General features: G+C 32.2%; 1 protein-coding gene across 1 annotated transcript; it reads right to left on the bottom strand.

The window, feature by feature from the left end:
* Positions 1–597: 597 nt before the first annotated feature.
* Positions 598–22976, bottom strand: LOC145317981 (uncharacterized). Its single transcript, XM_080159276.1, has 7 exons — positions 22009–22976; positions 18122–18285; positions 17446–17678; positions 16840–16893; positions 7985–8112; positions 3814–3916; positions 598–1637 (listed from the first exon to the last, which is right to left on the bottom strand). The coding sequence occupies exons 1-7, from the start codon at positions 22941–22943 to the stop codon at positions 1590–1592; spliced, it is 1665 nt and encodes a 554-aa protein (XP_080015402.1). The 5' UTR covers positions 22944–22976; the 3' UTR covers positions 598–1589.
* Positions 22977–24732: the final 1756 nt, after the last annotated feature.

Raw genomic sequence — 24732 nt, forward strand, 5'->3', positions numbered from 1 at the left:
AAAATCTATTAACTTTAAAGTCTATTAACGGCTGAGCTATGCCACACACCAAGATCCAGTGATGTACCTGGAAAGCTTTTTTAAAGAAAAACACGAAAACCTAGCAGGAACATTTTCCCGTGAACTGCACTAGATTCAACATTTTTGCACAATTTTTATGTATTATGAAATTGCAAGGAAAACATTATGTGTGTTGAATGTACGCGCGGCGTCATTTGGAAAATTAATTTCTAACCATCCACATTATTCATAGATTTAGCTCTGGGAAATTTTTATTCTACATATATTCCAGGGCTCGGCAGCCGCGCATCAGTAGCCTGTTAGCCTTAGTGAAATCAACCTTAACCAATTTATTTAACCAGCTGGAAGTATAAACTTAAACCAAATATGACAATCCCTCTTTTCCATAAAAAAAACATTCAAATAGATTTAAATTCGAGGTTTAGTCGCGGCTGACGCGCGACTGCCGAGCCCTGTAAATTCTAAATCTACACATATTCATTTATATTCATACATATGTGCGAATGTGGTCGGGAAATTAGATTTTAAACTCTTTAATTCTGCTTTAACTTGTGGAGAAAATCTCTCAAGGTCATCTTATTTTAAAAGTACTGATTTCTTAGACATAACAAAATGAGCCTTTTTAAATCTTTAACAAAGACTAATTTTAGAAAATTGTTGATAAGCATAAAATGCTGAGAAAAAAACTGTAGAAAATGCAAAATATTATTATTCATTTAAGTTAGATTTTTAAGGGGTTGGATAAATCTTATTTTGTTTTTATTTTCAGTATTGCCTCGAAACCAATGAATATCCACTGGATTAGCACCGTTTCTCCGCCATACTGAAAAATCTTTTATATTATCGTATTACAGACAATTTTCCACGAATCTTAAAATAAAGATAAAAATCAATACCAGTTTTGATGGTTTTGATCTTTTAATTTTTAATTTTAATATCCGAGGAAAGCTGACAATAATACGATGCGATAAATAGCTTTTAATTTGTTTCTTAGTAAAAAAAAACATTCGTTATTAATTTCGAAATAAAGTTGATCAACGGAGAGAATAATGACCCCTGAATTGTGTTGATGTAAAAGCAAGGTAATCAATTACTTCTTAATCATAATTAGGAACTTTGAAAAAAAAAGTTGAAAGCAACTGCAAAAAATAATCCGATGTGTAATTAGTGTAAAAAGGATGCAATTATTAAACTTACCAAAATTATCTTTTGAAAAAGTTAAGTAAAGAAAGATTGGATCAAGTCAATTAAACGAAGTATGGTCTTTTATCGACAAATGTATACTTTTATCAGCCAAACGGCTTGAAGTACAGCACATTGGTATAAACAGCATCTAAAGTCCAACAAGTAATGCGCAGAAAGCGAGCAGCGATGTGTGAAAAAAAGATAAATGACCAGCCCGCTGGCTGCTTGCGGCAGATACATTTGTAAAAGTTTTCTTCGTGTTTTTTACATGATCCAAAAGATTTATGACTACTAGAATACCACTCAATTCAACTTGGTAATGAGATTCATAATACAGATAAATTAAACTAAATATAATGACTAAGTAGCTAGTAGGATGGTCTCTACAGAGAGTTCTCTGATATTTTGGAAAGCTCTTCACATTCGTACACCTAAAATAATAATGGATTTCTAATAGATTTCCTTGGATAGTCTCTTTTCAACAACGTTGCCGTGTATTATTCCAATGGATTTATTATTACTTGGATCTTATACCAGATCATCATGTACTCTAATTAAGTGAAATGCTGGCTAAAATAACAATCCTTTATCCAGTTTTAACAGTACTTTTCTATTTTTAGGGTGTTTTTGTACATCAGTAGTGGTTAAATCATAGCAAATTATGAGGATTTGTGTGACAAAAAGGTATAGATTTCCAATCTTTACCGGAAAGTACAAGCCCAATTTTTAATTCCGGCCATAAAATTGCTCTTAGATTTATTATTTTAACACTATTCGCATTAAAGAAGGTGTATCAACTTTTTTTTATAGCTAGCCGGTTCTTTTAGTAAGTAGTAGATGTAAAATTTTTCATAGAATTCAGATATGCAATCGGTTTTTTTGTAGACCTCTTATTTTTTAAGTAATTTAAGTTTTTTAAAAAAATAATTAAGTCGGTTTTAAGATACTAAAACGCAACAAAATAAAAGAAGAAAATGGCCAGTAAGAACAAAAATAGTAAGATCTTTAATTTGACACCTTACTTTTAAAATTCTGTTGAGTAATTATTGAAAAAATCTATTTTTTTAACCTCGGTTTAATAAAAACTTTAGACCTAAATATTTTCTCAAACAGACATAAAAAACATGGGTTCATATATACCTTTAGAATCAGAAAAGTATTACGAATCCATTGTAAGCAAAATTGAAAATAAGTAAAAAAATAAAAAATCAAACAAATGGCCAATTGTATTTTTTGTTCAGGCAACACTATCGTCTTCCCTTTTTTACCCCCTCTTTACCCCCTTCCCATTTTTATACTCAATTCAAGAATTAAGACGTTGCCTGTACAATATAATATGATATTTTCATATAATTCCTTTTATTTTAGTTTATATACTATATTGTAAACTTTTTTTTTCAATTTTGCTTACAATGAATTCGTAATATTTTTCTGATTCTAAAGGTATATATGAACCCATATTTTTTTATCTGTGAAATAATAAAATTAAGTTCAAAGTTTTTATTCTCGTGGGTTTAAAAAAATCGATTTTTTCAATAATTACCTGACAGAATTGAAAAAGTAAGGTGTCAAATTAAAGATCTTACTATTTTTGTTCATAATGGCCATTTTCTTTCTTTTTTTTGTTGCATTTTAGTACCTTAAAATCGACTTAATTTTTTTTTTAAACTTAAATTACTTAAAAAATAAGAGGTCTACAAAAAAACCAATTGCATATCTGAATTCTATGAAAAATTTTACATCTACTACTTACTAAAAGAACCGGCTAGCTATAAAAAAAAGTTGATACACCTTCTTTGCAAAGGTGTTTATTGTTTATTAGCAGCTGCCTAGTTATAAGTTGTAACAATCATATTAACAAATTGAATTATTTTATGTTCGGTTGTTTGAATTGTTTAATGCGCATTGTACAAATATCACAATAGTAGACGCTACTATCTACTATTAAACAAGGTTTAGAAAACTAAAGCTTTGAAAAATCTCCAACTATTGTCTTTTGTCGGAATGGATGTAGAATATAAGTGGATATTATGACAGGGAAAATATTGTCTTAAATTGGTCATTTATTTGTCAGTTCGTTCATCTAGTAGAAAGGGAGAGGATGGGGAATGTAAGTTGATGGGGGGGATATCGTTATTTTAGCCCGCTGTTAGTTTCACTTTATTAGATATCACAAAAATCTGGTGTAACATCCAAGTAATAATAAAATAGAAAGCAATGCATGCGCCATGTCTGACAAAAAATGGTTTAGGGTCCAATAAAAAATGTCTAAAAGCAATTTCACTAGATTTTGTGAGAAAAGGAGTCACGATCTATGAATGGATTCATTATATACTTGGATGTTATACCAGATCTAGCTATAAAAGACGATCATTAAAATAGACTTTTACCAGGTGTTCTGAGCTGGATCTTTAAATCATTTAAGTGGTGAGCCAGATCGGGGTGCGCCGAATTTCAGCCAATCACAGCACGGCATTTCATAAAATGCTGTGCTCTCATTGGTGGAAAGTTGGCTCACCCCGATCTGGCTCACCACTAAAATGATTTAAAGATCCAGCTCTGTTAAATAACTATAAAATGAATATTTAGATAATTAAAAAATCTTACCATGCATTTTCCCGCATTATTTCTTCCTTGTTTAGCCGCGTCTCTGAGTCTGTCCTTGTAGTCTTCAGTTACAAACTCATTTGTCATGATGTTGTACAATACACTAAACAAAAATTTCAAATCATTTAATGTTGATACAGTTTACTATCTAAAGATATTGCCAGGCACACAGGAATTCTTTAGATTAGGGATCTCTAGTTTTGGGGGGAAAGGCTATGGCAACTATTATTATTTTACCTAATCCTTAAAGTTTTGGTGTAATCATGGGGCTGTATAGATTCTTTTATACAATTGTCTCTTTTTTATTTCCTTTTATTAAATTTCTAGGGATTGCACACCTAGCCTATGGGGGCTTTGTATAGTGAGGGAGTAGGGGTAAAACCTAACACTTCGAATTATTTTACAAAAAACATATTCAAATTCCACAGCTGAAAAAGCTTCTTTATCATACTCATTTTTCTTAAGAGGTAGGATAGTGGTAAGATTTCATTTAAACCATATTAAGAAAGGAAAAATAAATAAAAGTCCTATACCCATCCCTTCCTCCCTGATGATATTGTGCGCACAGCGAACTAGACAACCTCTAAAATTAAATGAAGTCATGGTAAAAACTAATCTTCTAAATGCCTCAGTGATACAGGGATGATGTGTCAATGGATAATATTTTAATCTTCCTCCAAATACAAAGAAAGAACGTTATCATATTTTAAAAGTGCGGGATAAGAGGGCTGATTTATTTATTTTTCATTTACCTATACCTGTATTTAAGGTAATAATTATTGTTCATATAAATTTTATCGTGAAGTGAATTAGTATTAAATCTAAAGGGAATTATTTTTGCTCTAAATATTTTATAAAAATCGTCCTTTCTGAAAAGCTCAAACTAAATTCTAAAACTTGTGTCGCTTACATTTTTGTATTTGTAGAATAAGTAGAATTAGCTGGTCAAACATTTAAGTTTCAAGGATGATTTATTGAAAAGTTAGAAAAATTTATTAAAGATCAAAGGGTTGAAAAAGGCGATATTAGGGTTGTACTGCAAATAATCAAATAAGTTTTACATTGTTCCGAGGAAACTTGACTTGATTAACAAATCTAGCTTCAAGTCAACTGAACTTTGATACATTTTTTACTTCAATAAACCATAACCACAACGTTAGATTAAAATAAGAAATTAGTTGGTAATAAGCTAAATATGAATCTTTCATGAGCCCATCGTACTTTCCAATATATCATCATAATACCCTTGTTCAAAACTTTATTTGTTGCTTATAATATTAAGATATAGATCAGAAGTCAACAGTTTAAAATTTCAGGGTGAGTCAGCTGCCTGTAAGCCTCAGGGAAATCAACCTTTTAAAATTTAAAAAATCAGCTTAAAGTGTAAGCCTGACGCAACCGTGGCAATCCCTCTATGAAAACGGGTTTTAATTTGAGGCTTAGGTACGACCCTGAGCCCTGGATTAAATCTACTTTCAGAGTAGTAACAAAGATGATTTTGTCCGTAAGTGGCGAATCAGTTTGATAAATTATTTTAAAATGCATTTATGTTAAGATGAAATTAGATCTAAAGAGAAGGGAAAAATGAAATGATATATTTCATATCTGCCCGGCCCAGTCCCTGGATAGTTTTAGGCTATTATATTCTTTTAATTTTGAGTCTTGGTATTTGTTTTGTCTTATGTTTGCTCTTTCCTACTTCTGCCAATAGAGACCCACTAGATGCTAGGGTTTCAGCCGCTAGTTAGGTACAAATAGTAAATAACTAAACATGGATCTAAAGTGATATGACAATAGATAATAAATTTATATTCATTCCTTTTGATGATAAATAAAATCACCGTTCCAGGGAGGGGAGGGGGGAGGATAAAGGGGTGTGATTACCCTCAAAATAAAAAGCTTGGACGTCCTTGACCCTATTTGTTGGTTAAATTATCGGTTGAAATGTTTAAACACTACAAACCTATCAAAATTCAATGCAAGTACCCAAAGTTTTTGGACCAACTAATAAGATAACGTGGATATAAAAAAATTAGGTCCATTTTTAATTTACAGATTTAAAACTTTTGTATCTCATCCTCAACTGGTGAAGCTGGATTTTTTAGGGAGGGAGGGAACAATGGGCTGTTTAATTTACTAGTCCCCAAAGTTTTATAAAAACATTCTTATTTGTTACCTTAACAACTTTGAGGACTCTCAATTAATTTTTAATGGATGTTTTATTTAGTTGAGTGTCCAAACGTTTCAACCATTTATTGTAATCTACAGAAAGTGTAATTTTCTGTATCATCATTGAGGATGTACATCAAATTATCGGCCAGTGTCTTATCCCTTCAGATTCCTTAGAATTTTTCTCTCCCGCATTCAAGGACGAAAATTAAAAAAAATGTTGGTGAGCAAATGTTACAGAATGATGCATGACTTGACAATTTATGCATCTCTATTTCTCTCTCTCTTTCTCTATTTCCTTCTCTTACATTTCTCTCACACTTTCCTTCTCTACGCCCCTAGAGGTTTATAATGGCAATTGAAAAGGGGGGAAGGGAGTGGTTGAATTCGATTTATCACATTTTTTTATTTAAGTTGTAAAAAGTAAAAGTAAAAAAAATTAGGGGTGTGCAAATCTACCCATCCCCATTCTACTTTTAAGTTTAAAAGAAAAATTTGAAGAAAAAAATTTTGGGGGAGAATAATTTTATTTTAAGGCACGATTCATCTTGTGAGGTTGGTGCCGTGGTAGCCTCCCATAAAATAATTATAAACTTTCCCAGGACCTTTGAGAAACTCCATTGTAAAGAACAACCATATCGGTTCAGCAGTTAGAGAGATCTTTCGATACAGACACACACACAGAGATCATGTTACTTTGTTGTATGGATATCTCTCTTTTCTTTTTTTTTGAAAAAAAAATGCTAACCTTGAATTATTTCTAACAAATCATTTAACTTTGACCACAATATTTTTTTTATGTATGTAATTTTTATAATAATTGATACCTATTAAAAATAAAATTAAATGACTTGCAATCAATAATTGTCTGCCACTCAAATTAAAAATAGATTCTAACAGGGCGGGAGGAGACGGTGAACTGCAAATTACAATATTAAACTTTAGGTACTTTTGATAAAATTTGATTGCTTGGTAAAACCAAACAATGTCCAAATTTCCAACATTAATTGTTATATAAAGATGTTTTTTTTTTGTTTTTTTGGGGATATTTATCAATTTTTCATCCATTGTCTTATCCCTTAAGATCCATGAGATTCTTATAAATCATTTTTCTCCTAACAAATCAGCTGGATGTTTGCATGTTTGTGTATGTATGTGTGTCCAGTAAGATCTCGTAAATGGTAATACTGTTCACTACACAATTTTTAGAAATTCTCGTATCGGTCCATGGCTAATCTAATGTTTTTTAAAGTTCTACTAATTTCAAAAGTATATTAAAACCAAACCAAATAAAATAAGGATGACAACATCCATAAAAGCGAAGCACTGAAACGGTAGGACAAACGGACATTAACACTTGTATAGTGTCAGAACTGAATAATCATAATATAAATGTATAAGGGTCAAAGCAAAATTGTAAGTAAATTTATTGGAAAAAAATGCTTGATTTGGGATAATGTTTATGGACATACTTACATTTTTAGGACTTGATTATAGAGTTGCTTCGCTTATTACATTATACTTTGTTGTTCCAGGAATCAATATACCAAAAATCAGATCAATCAGATGTTAAAAAAGTAAAAAAATCAACATGTTTAAATGGACGTACCGACATAATGGTAATGATTATAGAGTTGGTACGCTTTCTAAATCGTACCTAACTACTAAAGGAATCACCATGCAAAATTTGAAATCGATAGGACAATTCTAACTTGCCTAAATTAACAAAAAAGCTATCCGTTACGGACGGACGGACGGACGTACGGACGGACCGACCCTAATTATAGAAAAGCTTCGTTTTTAAAAATTTGACATTGACTTTTTATCTTAACTAAATATCAATGGTTTTGTGCTCCATTTGTTCAATTATAAATAGTGGAAAAATTTTCTACAGTTTAACTTAAATACTTTAAAAATAACGTTACTATAACCAAATGTGCATCGAAAATTATAGAGCAAATTATAGAGCAGCCACAATCAAAATATTAAAAAATTAACTTACATTGATATAACATCTCTCTCCTCGGGGGATATTTGTGACGTAGAATCAGCATACTCGCACACCACGCGGTCCAAACACTTGTTGGTCAAGCCTGTATAACCAGAACAAGATAGATACATTGATAGCACCTAAAAAATATGATAGTTCTTAAAATTTTCCCCAACAAAAGACAAATTTTCTACAAACCTAGGGGTCTAAGAAAACTTAGACATGTATATTTATTTGAAACCAATTAATATCCACCGGGTTAGTTCCGGTTCTCAGCAATAATAAAAAAAAAACTCATGTATAGCATCATATTAACGACAATTTTCCTTAAATATTGAAATAAAAATCCTAAAATTAATCCCAATTTTGTTAGAACGGGTCTTCGGTCCCTCGTGGATTCCAAAACTGGTTTTAATAAGACAATTCTTCATTTTAATAACAACGGAAAGCGTTCTAAAATACGATTAGATAGAAAAATAATTCACCCCACTGTCTAAACACCTTTGCCTTTAATTTAAGTAATTTAATTCGAGGTAAAAAAAGTCTATTTGACTAAAAGATGTGAATATTTTGAATGAATTAAATGTAAGCCAAGGGCCTAGCTGTAATGCACAAAATATATAGGACACAAATTTTGGCTGTACAGAAATTGAATTATTTGCATGGGGATGGGGGGGGGGGCAGGGGGTTACTCTTCTTCGAGATGGAGAACAAGAGACAAGTAAAGCAAGGTTATAAGGATATGACAATGGGGAAAAATTTCCTCCCACCCCACTTCCATACGATATTTTTCTGAATTTTAGTTGAGAAAAAGGTTCTTGTTCAATTTAAAAATGGTTTTGAGCAATTCTTTCGGCAGAATTGGGATTGATTAACTTTATTCCTTATACCTTAATGTCTTGAAGTAGATGCATAATATAATGTTGGATATAGACAGCTTTATATGTCAGGGATATTATGATATTCATATTCTAATTTTTATTGACTTTTAATGGTTATTTATCACATCGTATTATAGACAGCTTTCAGTGGACATTAAATAAAGATTTAAACCAGTTTTGTTCTCCCCGGGCTGATAAACCAGAAATTAATTTTATGATTTTTATTTCAATAATTGTGTAAAATTGTCTGTTATACGATACTATACATGTTTCTTTCATTGTGGCTGAGAACCAGGGGATATCAATCGGTTTCGAAGCTTTACTGGAGTACAATTTCATTTCAAAAAAACAAGCGAGCGCTAATTATCGAAAAGGAGAAGAGTTCGACGTGTAACTAAAAAGCACAGTTGTGAAATATAATTAAACAAGGATGACAACATCCATAAGTAGCGAAGCACAAAAATAAAATCATATATGGCATTACGTTCAAGTAGATTTAAAGTGTATTTATTAATTGATATTGATATTGATAATTAATTGAAATTTAAGTTTTAAATCCTTAACTTAAAAAAATTTGGAAAATTGGACTATATACATCAAAGATATGGAAAAATTTAAAAATAGCCAAAAACCGGCAAAAAGGTAGCCTGACTGTCATGGTTGTTTTCTTTAAACAACAGGAAATTTAATTTTGATATGTATAACTGAAAAAATTTTGGAAATCGTACCATAAACACCAAAGATATGGAGAAAAATGTGAAAAAATATAAAAAATAGCCTAAAACCTGCTGAAAGACAGTCTGACCGTCATAGTTGTTTTCTTAAAAGGACTGAAAATTCAATTTAGATACCTATAATTGAAAAAATTTTGAAAATCGCACCATAAACACAGAAGATATTGAGAAAAATGTGAAAAATACAAAAATAGCCTAAAACCTGCTAAAAAGCGGTCCTACCGCCAACGATGTTTTATACTTAATTGTGCTCCTTATTGATGGGAATGTTGTCAAAAAATTTCAGCATTCTATCTTTTATAAGAGCTGAGTAAATCCCATTTCCCCCATAGCGTTACGGACTGACGGACGGACTGACGGACTGACTGACGGACTGACGGACGGACAAAGTGAATTATAGAGTAGCTTCGCTAAAATTGCAATCTCTAATGTTAAAATAAAATATTTCTTCTCTAAAATCTAAATTTTATAAACAAAGTTTGAAAACCTCAATGTTATATGATGTAAACTAAAGTGACTATAGGTTGTCAAATTTAATAACCTCTCTAGTTTTAATAAAGTGATAACTTGATAAGGATAAAATTCTTCAGTACAGGTTTATTTTAAATTTACTTTTTTACATTTTCTCTATTTTAATCATTACTCTAAAAAAAGTTATTTGGAAAATAAGCTGTTCTTTTCCAGTATGGAATCGAAACCGTTTAATAAAGGCTGGACTAGAACCAGTTCTCAACCATAATGAAAAAGCATATATTGCATCGTGTTACGGACAATTTTCCACGAACAATAATATAAAATTATGAAATTAATAACAGTTAATTGATGGGGCTAACAAAACTGCTTTTAAGCTTGTAATTGGTATGATTAATTTACCATTGTTTTAACTCTCTCTAATTTTATAAATGCTTTTAAGTATCCTTATTCTATTTCCACAGAAGCATGGTTACTTTAGTTAAATTTATGTTTAGTTCATGGGTTCATGGATAGGTATACGGAAGAAGAAAGATATTCCATTCAAAATTCTTAACATAAATTATTTAGCTTTTAAATAGATAAAAGTTACGAAGATACAATCAGAGCCTGGCAACCGCAGGTTTATATTTCGAGCTGTTTTTCCAGAGCGATTGAAGAATAAATTTTTGTGATAAGTGATTATAGAGTTCCAGATGCAAAAATATATGTGCTTTAACTTTTATCTTTTAGTTATCTTAATATGTTTAACTGTCAAATAACTTTATTTGTGTCTCTACAAAAATTAGATCTGGTACATTTACCCTAAAATGTTGCTAGAATCGATCATTTTTAAACAAACAAAAGGGCTGCTTGCGGCAAAACGGCTTAAATAGCTGACTCAAGGAAGCCTACAAAAAATCTGGAGTGCCAAGACCCTGTGTTACAGAGGGTGCGTCTGGCTAGATAAAACGCGTGTAAAATATGTTTCTTCTCCATATGAAACTGTGCATGCATTTTTGACTATGTTATTACTATGTTTGTACATAACATGTATGTTCAGCCGTTTGGCCGCAAGCAGCCTTTAACTTTCTTTACTTATTTTAAAATGTTTGTCTCCATCAAAATTTCCCCGCAAACTGAACAAATCGATATATTATAACTTGGATGTTGCACCAGATTTTCATGTACTGTGACAAAGTGATGCTAAAATAACGATACATATAATACATCCCTTCCTTCCTACTGGATAACCGAACTGACCAATAAATGTAAGGGGGGAAAACAGCAATCTAAAATGACGATTTTATTTCTCCTGTCATAATATCCACGTATATTGTACATCCATTACTGCAGCAGATGCCAAGAAGAATCTATCTATCTTTCTGGTCATAACAATTACCCTCTTCGCTAACTTTTGCATAAAGATGCATTAAAGTTGAATAATCACTTTTTGGTCCCACATTTTAAACCTTTAACCAATGGGATATTAAATTTTCTCTCTTACAACATTTTTTTTACTTTATGTGTGAAATTATACAATTAATTCAAAAATTTCTTTTTCTTTAGTAAATATATGCTCTAGTTTTGCCATAAAATATGTTTAAAAGAATTAATTTTTAATTTTGATTATTTCATAAGTATTATTTAAAGTACGTAACTTGGTTTTAATCTTTGGCTGTGAGTTCTTTGGGGGCATTTATGGACAAACCGACCCCACCCTTCCCTGGGGGGACTTTGAATTCAGGAGGGTTAAAATCACACCCACCATAGAAAAGAAGCTTTGTACGGCGATGCTTTTTTATGCTGGCTTTGCGTCTCCGTGTTTCAGGCTTTTATATCTAAGAAATCACTTTTATTTATTTTAGTTTAACTTACCTAACATTGATCTATCGCTATGACATAAATATATACAATATAGTGGATATTATGACAGGGAAAAATTGTCGTTCATTTAGGTTGCTAACATGGACATCATTTATTCAGTTCATTCAGTAGGAGAGGAGGGGATTGGGTCATTGTTTTAGTCAGCTACAATTTTTAGAAGTAATTATTCATTTCAAGAAGAATGCGTTGCCTTGCATATCAAGTGGTTTTCGTTTCAAACTTTTTAATATTGGAAACAAAATATGAACTTGGCTTAATAGTTACTGGTTCCTTTGCCCCTAGCATCCAGGAGGAGGTCAAGAAAATAGCTTGATCCATCCCCAAGATTTTTAAAAATATAAATTAACCAAGCTAATATGGCTTGATTCACTTCTGCAAGAGATGCGATTGATAATAAAGATTTTTACTTTGAGATATATTTCTTAATGGAGCAGCAGTAGATACTAATTTAAATATTATGGTTGAGATAGATTTATAACTGTGAATAATGTTTATAAATCTTCCTTAAAAAGTATGACCCATTCAGACCAGAAATTTTTGAGATATTTAGCTTTAGACAAAAACGTATACTGCTTTACATATCCTGTGATGAAAGGTAATAAGTTTTTTTTGTCTGAAGCTTAAGATCTTGAAAATGCTGGTTAAATTTGGATTTACTTTTCAGGGACGCTTTATAAAAGTCTTGGGGTGGTTATAAGCTATTTTCCTTGCCTACCTTGCCCTCCCCTAGAGGCTAGGATCGAAGCAACTAAGGATAACTTTAAGCTAAAATTAATTTTGTTTCATTTTTCCTTAATTTCAAATCAGTTAATATGACAATTTTAACTTTTGGCGTACAGAATTTAATTATGGTATTTAACATAAGTATAAAATGTACATTGTACAACGTTTGGAAACTTTACAATCAATGTATTTTTACACAGATCATTAACTCTTGGCTAAAATTTATTTACAGTCATTATTTATTCTAATCCTATTTATTATATTATCGACACATTCAATTTGAATTGATAATGTATCCAGGGAGGTAAGGGACAATATATTGTACATTACTTTAGTCCCCAAAGTTTAATAATAACATTTTCTTATTTCTTGACTATTTGGGAATTTTTATTTAATTTGATTGGTTGGTTTATTAATTTTAGTGTCCACACGTTTCAACCACTAATTGTAATATAGAGATGAGGTAATTTTGTGTATCATCATTGGGTATGTACGTCAATTTATCGGCCATGATCTTATCCCTTTAGATCTCTGTTATGTATCGTTATAATCAGACTACTTGGAATGATTGCACAATAATCTTTAGAAATTCAACGATACCTTATTACTACATCTACATAATGTTCAAAAATAAATTTAAGAAGCTACTCTACAAGTGGAGTTGTTTATCTGTCCGCCTGTCCTTAATTTTTTCTCTTTCCCCCAATTCATCAATATTTATTTACTGATTTTTACTGAATTATATTGTCCTTTTTTAAAACAGCGAAATTTCTTATTATCCTTATTTGTAAACCCTTCCTATGTTTTAAAAAATATCTGTCTGTTTGTTTTTGGTTAAATTGGTTGAACCAAAAAAATAGGATTAAATATTATTTTAGTAGGGGGGGGGGGGGGATTTGGAAAATAGGATAACTTTTCTACAACGGTTTTTCCTTCTAAAAATACAATGTAATAATATTATAGATTTTAGGTAACAAAAACACAATTTATAGTTATCCTTATATAAAAGTAACAGGATCGGTGTCAGTCTTTCTGAGTGTACCAATGGTTCACCTTCACAGCAAAGATTCTCATAGGTCCTAGGAATGTTTATAACTTCTTTATGGGAGGGTAAACCAACCATTAAGAAAAACCCATTAAAAAGAAATGTTAAAATTTTCTTTTTACAACAAAAATGGAAAGTTGGAGGTGTTTGACCTCACTCCCCACCACCCCACGAGGCCAAGGGGCGTAGACGATGTTAATGATAATAACAATATCATGTCTAATTTTTTGTTAGTAAAAATGAATAATTTCTCAAGTTTTGTAATGCTTATTCGTGTATTTTTATGAAAAATAATAATAATATATTAAATAAAATGAAGATATAAGGAAGATAATAGATTGATCAAAATATTTGTTTTCCCACGTGTAAGTTAAACAAGATTTATTATATCTTGGTCCACTGATTTCCATACCATATACGAGTCAAGTTTCCGAGGTCAAACAAATGATTGCAAACATCCAACAAATCGTCAGCTGATCAGCTGTAACCACCCCCCTCCCTTAAATTTTTTTTTAATAGTACGTAGGATATTTATTTTACTTTAAGCCATGTTCATGAAAGTCCTACATGGTACCGAATACAAATATTTTTAAAAATCTAACATTTAGGTGCCTGGGGGGGGGGGGGACAGTTTGTGGTGCACTAATCAACTAGCGGAAATATGCCAAATAATTATATTACTTGATAAAGCTATTCTGCTTACCAGCCAAGGACTACAAATTTATCAAGAAAAAATTATCTTAAATTTAAGTACAGATGTATTTTATTCTGAATAATTCTGTACAAAATATTAAAACAAAAATGGGGATATCCATGATTTTGAATTATCTTTAATTTTTACTTTTCTAGACAGTTATCTGTGATAACTTAAGCTTTACCAGAAGACTTGCGGACATTATAAATAAATAGTAGAAATGTTTCTACATGTTTGACACAATAGCCTAAAACCAAACTTAGATATATTAATTAATAACCTGAAACCACCCAGGGACCTATAAGAAGCTTCTATAAAATGGAGAACTCAATTGGTTCAGTAGTTTTTAAATCTACTTTATATAATAGGATAAGATATTGTATAAGTTTTCGTGCCTGTCTGTCTATTTTAGCTACTATTGGCCAATGCCATAATAGTCCTTGTTTTTCTTTGCACTCTTTAGTGCGCGCCATTTTTTTAGGTAAAAATTAAATAATAAAAAAATGTAATTATGCTAAATTTTGCATCTTAATTGAAAATATACATGGGTAGATAAATTAGTGCATCCGCAGGTTTCATCCACTCCTCAAATACCAACCTCCCTGTTCCCTTTTTTTTTGAGGGGCGAGGGTAGTGTTGGTGGGGAAAATAAAAGTTTTGTTTGATGCATCACCTCTAAGTAAAAATATCCTGGCAAAGTTTACAAGGATTCCAAGGATTAAGATCATAAAGAATCTAGTTTTTATGGCCGCACATCTACTCTATAATATGTCCTTATTTTAATCTAACAGCCTGACGGTTATTCATACACTAGTATATAACTATACTGGAAAGCAGTCTCTATAAGGTCTGCAGTCTTTACGCAGTCTAAAGAATGTAAATAATTTAGTAAACACAAATAGTTCAAATAGTTTTCAAAATTTTTAGCTTTTAGCTGTTATGCCCCTATCAGTCCTCAATGTGCAGATGTTGTGGGGGATGAGGGGAAGGGGTGAGTCCCCCTCTCCAAATATTCGATTTTGATTAATAATGAAGTTGTAGAGCATTCTTTCAAATTCTACTTTTAGTTTAAGACACTATTATCCTTGTAAATATTTGGATTATATTTTTTAGGTCAATATTTGGTTTCTATGCGGTTACACTTTTAAATTACTTTATAATCTACTAGATATGCCCCTAGAGGCCTCTAAGGACACTTGAAGTGGAGGGTGGGGAGCCAAACTCCACTCATTTTTAATTTTAAAAAAAATATTCAATAAAGTAATTTGGAGGGGGGATTTATTTCTAGGTGCGATTTCTGTTGGGAGAGAGGGGGTACCCCCAAAATAGTTATAAACCTGGCGAGGACCTATGAGAAGACATATTTGTTATAAAATATTTCATTTATGGGAATATATCTTAAGGTTCATTTTCCTCCGACCAAAATAGCTTAAAACCTAATCATATATTCTTTTTAAACATTATAGACAGATATGCCAAGCCGTTTATGAGATCTTATGGACATACAAACAAAACACACTAACCGCTCTATATCTATTATTCATTGTACTTTGTAAATTTGTATATTGAGAAGCTTCTGCAAAAGTTAAACATAGTAAGAGACAATAGTTTGGGCAACGATAGAAATATGTTTATAATAGAGAGAAAAATATAAAGATATCTTTTAATGCAATAGGTTTAGAAGATATTTGTTTCATAAAGTAATATTGTATTTTAGTTTTAACAAAGTAAAACCATCTTTAATATAAATGTCATGGAGAATAAAAATATTAGTAATCTAAACATAAAATAAAAAGATATGCTTCTTTTGATTTAATAATCAATAATAACTTTTCAAAAATGCTTTAAAAGCATAAATATATAAAAAGAAAAGTATTGGCTATGTCTCTACTGTTAAAAATTTATTCCGTCATTGTCTACACTGGACAAAGTAACAAAAAGAGAAATAAGGAGAGGAGGCTGCTTGAGAAGTTTGAGGGGAAATATGAAAAGGTAAGTTGAAATTTAAGATAATATGCTTATTTTTGTAGTTTGTTTAAAAACTCTTTACAATTAATATTTACTCATTTTTCGCTGATGTTTTGAAAAGAAACATGAATTAAGTTAGGTTATATTATAGAAAGAGCGCTGCAGGGAAAAGGTAATTTGGTTTAATTCAAGAATTTTTTCAGCTTAGCACAAATACAATTTGTCTCATGGATTTAATTTTTATTATTTAACGTGAACATTGTAGCGAGCTGAAATAACGATCCCCCATCCTTTCCCTTCCAACTGGACGAACGAACTGACCAATGAATGGCACTGGAAATAGCAACCTAAGTTGACGAACATTTTCCCCTTTCTTAAATTTTACGTATGTTCTAAATCTATTGATTGGTTTTTCCATTGTGGGGGGGGGGGGAGGTATGTACCCACCTTACTATATATGTATGAAATAAAATAAAAATGCTAACCTGATGCTGATAATTAACATTTTCCGGTATTGATGACATAAACTTCTCCAAAACCTAAATAAAAATTTTATTTTAAAATTATATTAAAGATTTTAATAATAAATATAGAAAGACCAGATCTTAATTCCTGAATTGGTACAATATAGAACAATCTGATCACATTCTTGGTTAGAAAGTGTACACTGTACACATTTAGATTTTCTTCATAAGTCAGGTTTTCAAGGTTTCTTATGATAAATCTTTGTTTTGTTAAATTGTATCTTCAATATATTTCGTCACTATAATTATTGAATTCTATCATATATGACTAAAAATAAACAAAAAGAACAAAGAAATGTAAGCTTTTTGGAATTCATATGTATATAATGTATAATGGATATATAATTCTTTGGATTTTACACCAGATGTATATTTATGTTCTACAATAATTTAAAAATAACGATACCCCCATCCACCCACTTTACCCCATCCCCTCCCCTTCTCTCCTACTCTACGAACGAACTGACCAAAAAAATTAGATCGATTTTAACAAATTTCACCTGTCATAATAACCACATATATTTTATATCCATTATCATTCATGTTAAACAATTATATGCATTTTACCTGCATTTCATGTATCTTCTCTTCCAGTTCAGGTGATATTCCTTCATCAAAATTATAGCCAGCAGCTGCGTCCTCATCATTATCCTCAGTCATAGCTGACCTCTTCCTTCGCTTCCCTGTCAGTGACACTGTCACCAGCACTGGGTTGATGGCAACAGCTGCTGCGGCGGTCAATAGTGCTATGCCGGCGAGCGGAGCTACAAGCAGGGCCAAGGGGTTTGCACCACCCAAAACTGAAATCAAAATTTCTAAGAAATGCAAGGACATATATGGTAACGAGTATATTCATTTGCATTACATCTATTTCAGCAAAGGTCAAAAATTCAATACTTTTTCTTTTCTTAAATTAATAAATATTATAAATAGCATACTACTTCAAAATAATAATTTTTAGATTTTACAAATAGTTTCATATTGGACATGCAATAATTTGTCTCTAAATTTATTTATTTGGGACAAGAAGTCCCAAATATTGCAGCCGCTAGCATAAATGAAAGGACAAAAAATCAGGGCTCGGCAGCCGCCTTCAGGTAAATCACTCATTAAAATCAGCTGAAAGTCTTAAACTGACCCAAACATGGCAACCATTCTTTTTCAAAAATTTCCAAGCATCCAAATGGGTTGAAATTTTGGGCTTAGTTGAGCTCTTCAAAATCAAAAACTTGAAAAACCTTACCTCCAGCGGCAGAATTAGTATTTCCATTTCTGCGATTTTTCTCGAATTTTGGAGGTGGGAGAGGCTCATAGTCATAGTAGTACTCGTCATAGTAATAGTCAGGAAGCTTGGCAACCTTCTTACTAGGGGCGGCTGTAGTAGACGGGCTTTTACTGGGGCTCAATCTGAACATAAATATATATTTCAACAAGTATAACAACATCCATAAGTAGATGAAGAAGTATAAAAATTATCAACGTACAAAATATTTTCAGACAATCCACAACCAAAAAATATGCATTGATTTTTTTATAGCGAAACTATTGTATGCTTGTTTGTGTCTGCCTGTCCTTCTGTCTGTCTTTCGGTAATGTTAGGGTTGCCCGATTTTATTATAGAAACAATTGTAAAAAAGAAATATTACGCGGGATTACCTAACTCCAGCTAAACTCTGATATAAAAAATAAATGTTAATGCGGATATAGCGAGCAAAATACTTTTATATGGTCCCAGCGCACATTTTCATTCTCTTTCATTTTTAACATTTTTCTCTAAATTTATTCATGTTAAACTTAAGTTTCTTCCTTCGTGTACATTTATGTTCTAAAGCTTGAACTAAAATGATTCTTCCAATTTTAGCTTATGATTTCAAACAACTGGGCCACAATTGGACGAAATCGTCTTTATAATAAATCACACATATTTGTACATGACTTTTTCTCGTATTCATTCGAATCCGGTGGATAGGAACCGGTTCTCATCTATACGAAAAAACTATGTCTAGCATCGTATTATATCCAGTTTTCTACGAATATAGAAATGTACAATCATAAGATTAAAAACCAGTTTTTATATCCAGTGCGTTCGGCACCACGGGGCTAAAAAACTAGTTTTAATCTTATAATTGTACATTCTATACCGCGGAAAGCCGTTTATAATACGATACGAAAAATAACTATTCTTACATTTCAAATGTAATAAATAACTAGCTCGTTTGTGTTATAATAAATCATAGTGCTGAGAACATCAATCAACCAAATAACCCCTTAACACATAATGACAGGGCTAAGTAGCATAATTTCATACTAAATGTTTCAATTATGGCGCGTTTATATTATGTTATTTGTTCACATTTATTTGGGGGAAAGTGATCATTTAATAATGGATATACTATTACTTGGATGTTACACCAGATTATCATGTACTCTTAATAAAGTGAAACTTCTAGCTGTCTAACATAACGATACCCCCTTTACCCAATCTTCTCCCCTCTATGAACTAAATATGTTAGCAACCTAAATAGACGACAATTTTTACCCTGTCATAATATCCAGGTATATTCTATATCAATTATTCGAAACGTTAAATATGTAAAAGCAGGTACGGGCATCTTTTGCAGGTAATCGTCCGAAATTTAGCAAGGTACATGCTCCCGTAAATCTTTGGAACAAATTGCAGCCATAACCGCGGCAGCCAATCTGTCAAAAATCTGTAACCACAAATGCTGAGCCACATTTGTTTGAGACCAAATGCAGCCGCAACCACCACACGTCGCAAATAGTTATATAACGTTAAAAATGTTCAGTTGTCATAAAAAAAGATAATGTGTCAAATAGCACCTGAGAAAATTATTTTCCTTCTTAGCATTACGGACTGAACGACGGAGAGAATTAAAAAATATTGGGATATTTTATTTGGAGCATAATATTTTGAAATTAGCAGGCCTTATTGGGTTGATCTTTTCAGAGGCGACTCATATGAGACCTCTTTGACATGGTGGTTTTAAGCTATTTTATATATCTATCAAAGTATGGGATTTTCTTATAAGTGTACTGTTAACTAGAATTTTTAACATATAAAAGTAACAATGAGAATATTAAAGTTTTAGAAAATCTTACAAAGAAAATATTTGTGCCATATGGCAGTGGGGTTTGTGCGTCGATTTAGATTTACTCTAGTAGATAATTAGTTATTCTCTAAATGTTGGGACTGAATGAATGTGAGATAGAAGACCTTTTGATCCCACAAACTTTGTCCGGAAGAGTGTGTGAAATATGAGTTGCGCATAAAACTCACATTGCCCTATAAAGTTTAAAGATTCAAATTCGTTTTATAGACAAAGAGACAAATAAAAAGTCACTATAACTTCTAAGTAAAAAAAACAGCTTAACTAAATTTGGGTATTATGATAGGGGAAAATTTAGGTTGCTAACATGAAACTCGCTTATTGGTCAGTTCGTTCATTCAGAGAAGGGAAGATGATAGGGTACAATGGAAGATGGGAGGTATCGCCCTTTTAGCCCGCAGCGAGCTTCACTTAATTAGAGAACATGGAAATCTTGAGTAAGATCCAAGTAATAAAATATTCATTATCTTAGTAGTGGTAGACCAACTTAATGATACAGTGTTCCATTCATATTCTTCACTAAATGATGGCATACAAAATCTCTGAGTAGTTTAACAACAATTTTATCAGAAAAAAATGTTATAAGAAAATTAGAATTATTAGGTGTTCTTCCTTTAAGTAATGGCGGCTGCTTATCTTGCATCTAATTGAAGGAGAACACTAAAATAACCATTGCAAGGCTTAGATTTAAAATGAATCAGCCTGAAACCATCCTGGAATCTATGTAAATCTATGAAATTTTAGCGGGGAAAAAAACCAAAAACATTACTAAAGATTTTTTAGTAGCTCATCTATTACCCATGATAATAAGATAAAAATAGCTAACTATTTAGTTAAAAAATAATTGTCTAAAATATTAATTTTAGCTGAAAGTTTATAGACTTAGACATTCCTTTAAATATGTTATATGTTTAAGCTCGTACATTTGGTGTCTACTACTTCTTTGTTATTTAATTAATCAAGAATGTTATTATGTCTGCGTTTATATCCAATTAAACATTTAAAACTGGTCTATTTTTTAGTGAAGCTGTTTATTACTCCAAAACAGTTTCTTTACTTTTGTCTGATTTTCTAAAATGAAAAAAATATTTGAAGTATTTCATAAATAATAGATCCTGGTAAAATAATTGGTCTAGGTTATTGAAAAGACAGTTGTCTTCAGATAAGTAAATTGACGTTCCCGTGGAATAGTCCTATAATGAAATGGCCATGTAGAAGGAAAAAAATCTGTACTTTAAAATGGTCCAAATTGACTAGACTTCTAAAAATGAAGAAAATTATCACAATATAGAATAATTCAAATTGACTAGCTATAAACCTTATTCCTGCATTTTAAGAAGGGCCAGTTTGACTAGCTTAAGAATGTAGCCACCACCACCACCACCAAGAGAAATTATGATATCCTAAAGGGTTACAAGAGTAATAATATTATGTAGGACTTGGTCTATACACCAAGAAGTAGTGTTCATATATGTCCGCATAAGAAATACAATTTTTACATATAATATAATAACGATTAACATGCTATTTAATGCTTTAAAGTAAAAATACCTATTGCTCACAATAATTGTGATATTAAACATTAGCTATTGTATCTTTTTAGAATATGTAAAACATTTAAATTTGCAGAAATGACATTTTCTGCGTGCGTGATGTAACACCTGCTATTTATGTAATAATTAAAATTCCCACACTGTGCAACATAATCCTGATGCCCCCCCCCCCTCTTTTTCCATAGTAAAAGTTTATAGCTAAATTTGTGTGCTTTACCTCATAAACAAGGACGCAAACATATATAACACAATTTAAGATCAAAATAATAATAAAAAATTAACTACTTCCAATCGGTTGCATTTCACTGTTAATTTTAAGGATTTTCATGTCATACATTTAAAAATGAGCATTTTGCTTTTTCGGTGTGTTTTTGTAGGTTTCAAAACACACCCATAGTAAATTACACACACACATCACGAACACAGCAATTGATAATAAAAAATCTTACTTGGGTAGGGAGAGCTCTGGTAGGGGGGGCAGCTTCAATTCCCTCCAAGGATTGGGCAGGGAGATGGAGGGCTTACCCTTGCGCTGAATGGGATTGTCCTTCAACCCCTTTAATCTGTTGATGGTTGACTGTATGCTGTACTGACGCCTGGTGTTGTCAAATCTGGGACGCTGTGGCCGCCGCGAGAAGCTTCCACGTTTGGGTGCTTCCGACTTTTTACTCTCGACTTTGGGTTTGCTGATTGATGCCTGTTTTGTTGGTGTCCGAGGCTTTTCTTCAAATGATGATGGCCTGGGTGCTGGTGGGCGCAGATTTTGTCTTGGCCTGTTGGGGTCCTTGCGCTTTTTCTCCTGCTTGGGCGGGGCGGCTGGGGGAGCTAGTGGCAGGTTGGGTAGATAGTCATCATAATAATATTCATCGTCATAGTAATAGTAATATTCATCTCCGGGTCTGGGGGGAAGGCGCACAAGTTTTCTGGCCTCCGCAACATCGTCCACAAATATCTCTGTCTGGTGGTTGGACATACGGTCTATCTGTTCACCCTGGCCGTGACCAAGGCTGAGCGTGTCATCGTCAAATATTTCATCTTCAAGATCGAGTTCGCCGCGGCGGTTGGCATTTTGATACTTTGTCGGCTCCGGCTCTGATTCTGGCTCGGGTTCCGGCTCAGCCGTCCCCTCCTCCGCCTCATTATCCGCTGCCTCCTCGTCTTTTTTTGTGGGAGCAGGTTTGCCCAGCCGAGATTCAGCCGCCACAAGCATCTCTGTGTCATCAGCAGTCTTTTCTGCAGTATGAGCTGCGGCGAAAAGGCTGAGATCATCTAGAGGCTTTACAAATTTGTATGGTTGAAGATAATCATGTTTCTTGTCTGCACACACTTGAACCAGCACAAGAGCTCCGTACACGAGGTAGACACCTCGCCACCAACCAATCATCCTCACACTACGACAATATAACACCAACTGGATGTGAGTGAAAACGAGAGTGATGATTTTACGGCAAAGCAAGTGCATAGTATATAGCGCGGCGGCCCACACCATATATCACGCATACTCACGCAAAATTACGAAGCTGAATTCAAATTTTCACAAAATGAAAAAAAACTTTCACCTCTGGTGTTAATTATTATTTAATTTTAATTAGTATTACGCTTATGACTCGACATACTAAAATGGCAAATAAATCCTAATATTCTACTACAAAATAATAAAAGAATGTATGTACACATAGATTAATAAGGTCGTGAAACTATTGTAAATTAAAACATCTGTCATAGAATCAGCCTAACGTTACAGCTTCGCGTTTACAAACAAATATTTTATTTCAATATATTTTTTTCTTACTAATAAATAGATATGGTCAGCAGTCGCTAGGTTCATATGGTTAGCTTCCGGCTTTAATTTGTGTAAAATTTTGTCAAAAGTGTATTAAAAATTAGCATGTAATCCATGTTTAAAGGTTCCCAAAAATTACAACTCAATTAGTTGGATATCTTTTAAAAAAATCCCGAAATCCAAAAAAAGACAAAATAACTTGATTCGTTTTAAATTCTTATTTGCAAGCAACAATACAAAAATGTTTAAATAATAAAGCTTTTCTGAAAAGCGTAAGAAAATGGTTATGCCTGTAGATAGTCAATGGGACTAATAGGGAAGGAGGAAAGGGGGGTAGGTTTAAGTCGCTCCTGCACTATTGATTTTAGTTTTCTAGAGGGCAAATTAATTTTTTGGGGTTGTCTCTTATTTTCTAGTATCGATTTTTCATGCGAGGGTGAAGGTAACCTCTTTCAAGATAGTTATAGTTTCTTGGACGAGAATCTTTACTGTAAAGGAAAACCAATTCAGTTCAGTAATTCAGAGAGATCCTTTGCTTCACCCAAACAGACAGTATACACAGAGACATCCTGTTGCTTTTAGACAAGAATATATAATTATCTAACATTCTAACTCTTTCTTTTTCCCTTTGACCTACTATGTAACTAAAATTTGAAGAATTCTCTCATAAGCATGTTAATTACATTTTCAGTAAATATTTTATAAATATTTCTACATCAACCATATCATAATGGATTTATTGTTACTTGGATGTTACACCAGATTTTATGTTCAATAAAGTGAAACTTGAAGCGGGCTAAAATAAAGATACCCCATTAACCCACTTTATCCCATCCCCTTCCCTCCTACTAGATCAACGAATTGACCAATGAATGACAAGGGAAATAGCAACCTAAATTGACGACAATTTTTCCCCTGTCATAATATTCACGTTTTTTTATATTCATTCAAACTACCTTCCCCTTTTTACAATTTATACCAAAATAGTTTTTTCAGAGCCTTATCGCCTGCAGGTGTCCCTAATCCTCCTGGGCTACCCAGTAACAAATAAATCCAAACATTACCTGAGTCCTAAAGTATGAAAAAAGAAACAAATGAAAAGCTGCCTGCGCAATTCTTTTCAAAATAAGAAGAGGGATTTCTATGCTCGACAATGACCGTGGAGGGAAACCCCCATTTTTTTCTTTGTCAGTCAATGTGTAACTTACAAAAAAATTGCTCATAAAATAACGGTTATAGTTATTGGACTATAGGCTTGCAATGCTATCTAAAGCCAGGGAGGAAGGAAACATTGGGATGTCTATTAAACTAGTTCCCAAAGTTTTAAAACAACGTTTTCTTATTCGTTGGCTCAACAACTTTTTGGACTTTTATTGAATTTTAATTGTCT

Source organism: Acartia tonsa, chromosome 4, assembly GCF_053477335.1.
Source record: "Acartia tonsa isolate MP-2025a chromosome 4, ASM5347733v1, whole genome shotgun sequence".
Lineage (NCBI taxonomy): Eukaryota > Metazoa > Arthropoda > Copepoda > Calanoida > Acartiidae > Acartia > Acartia tonsa.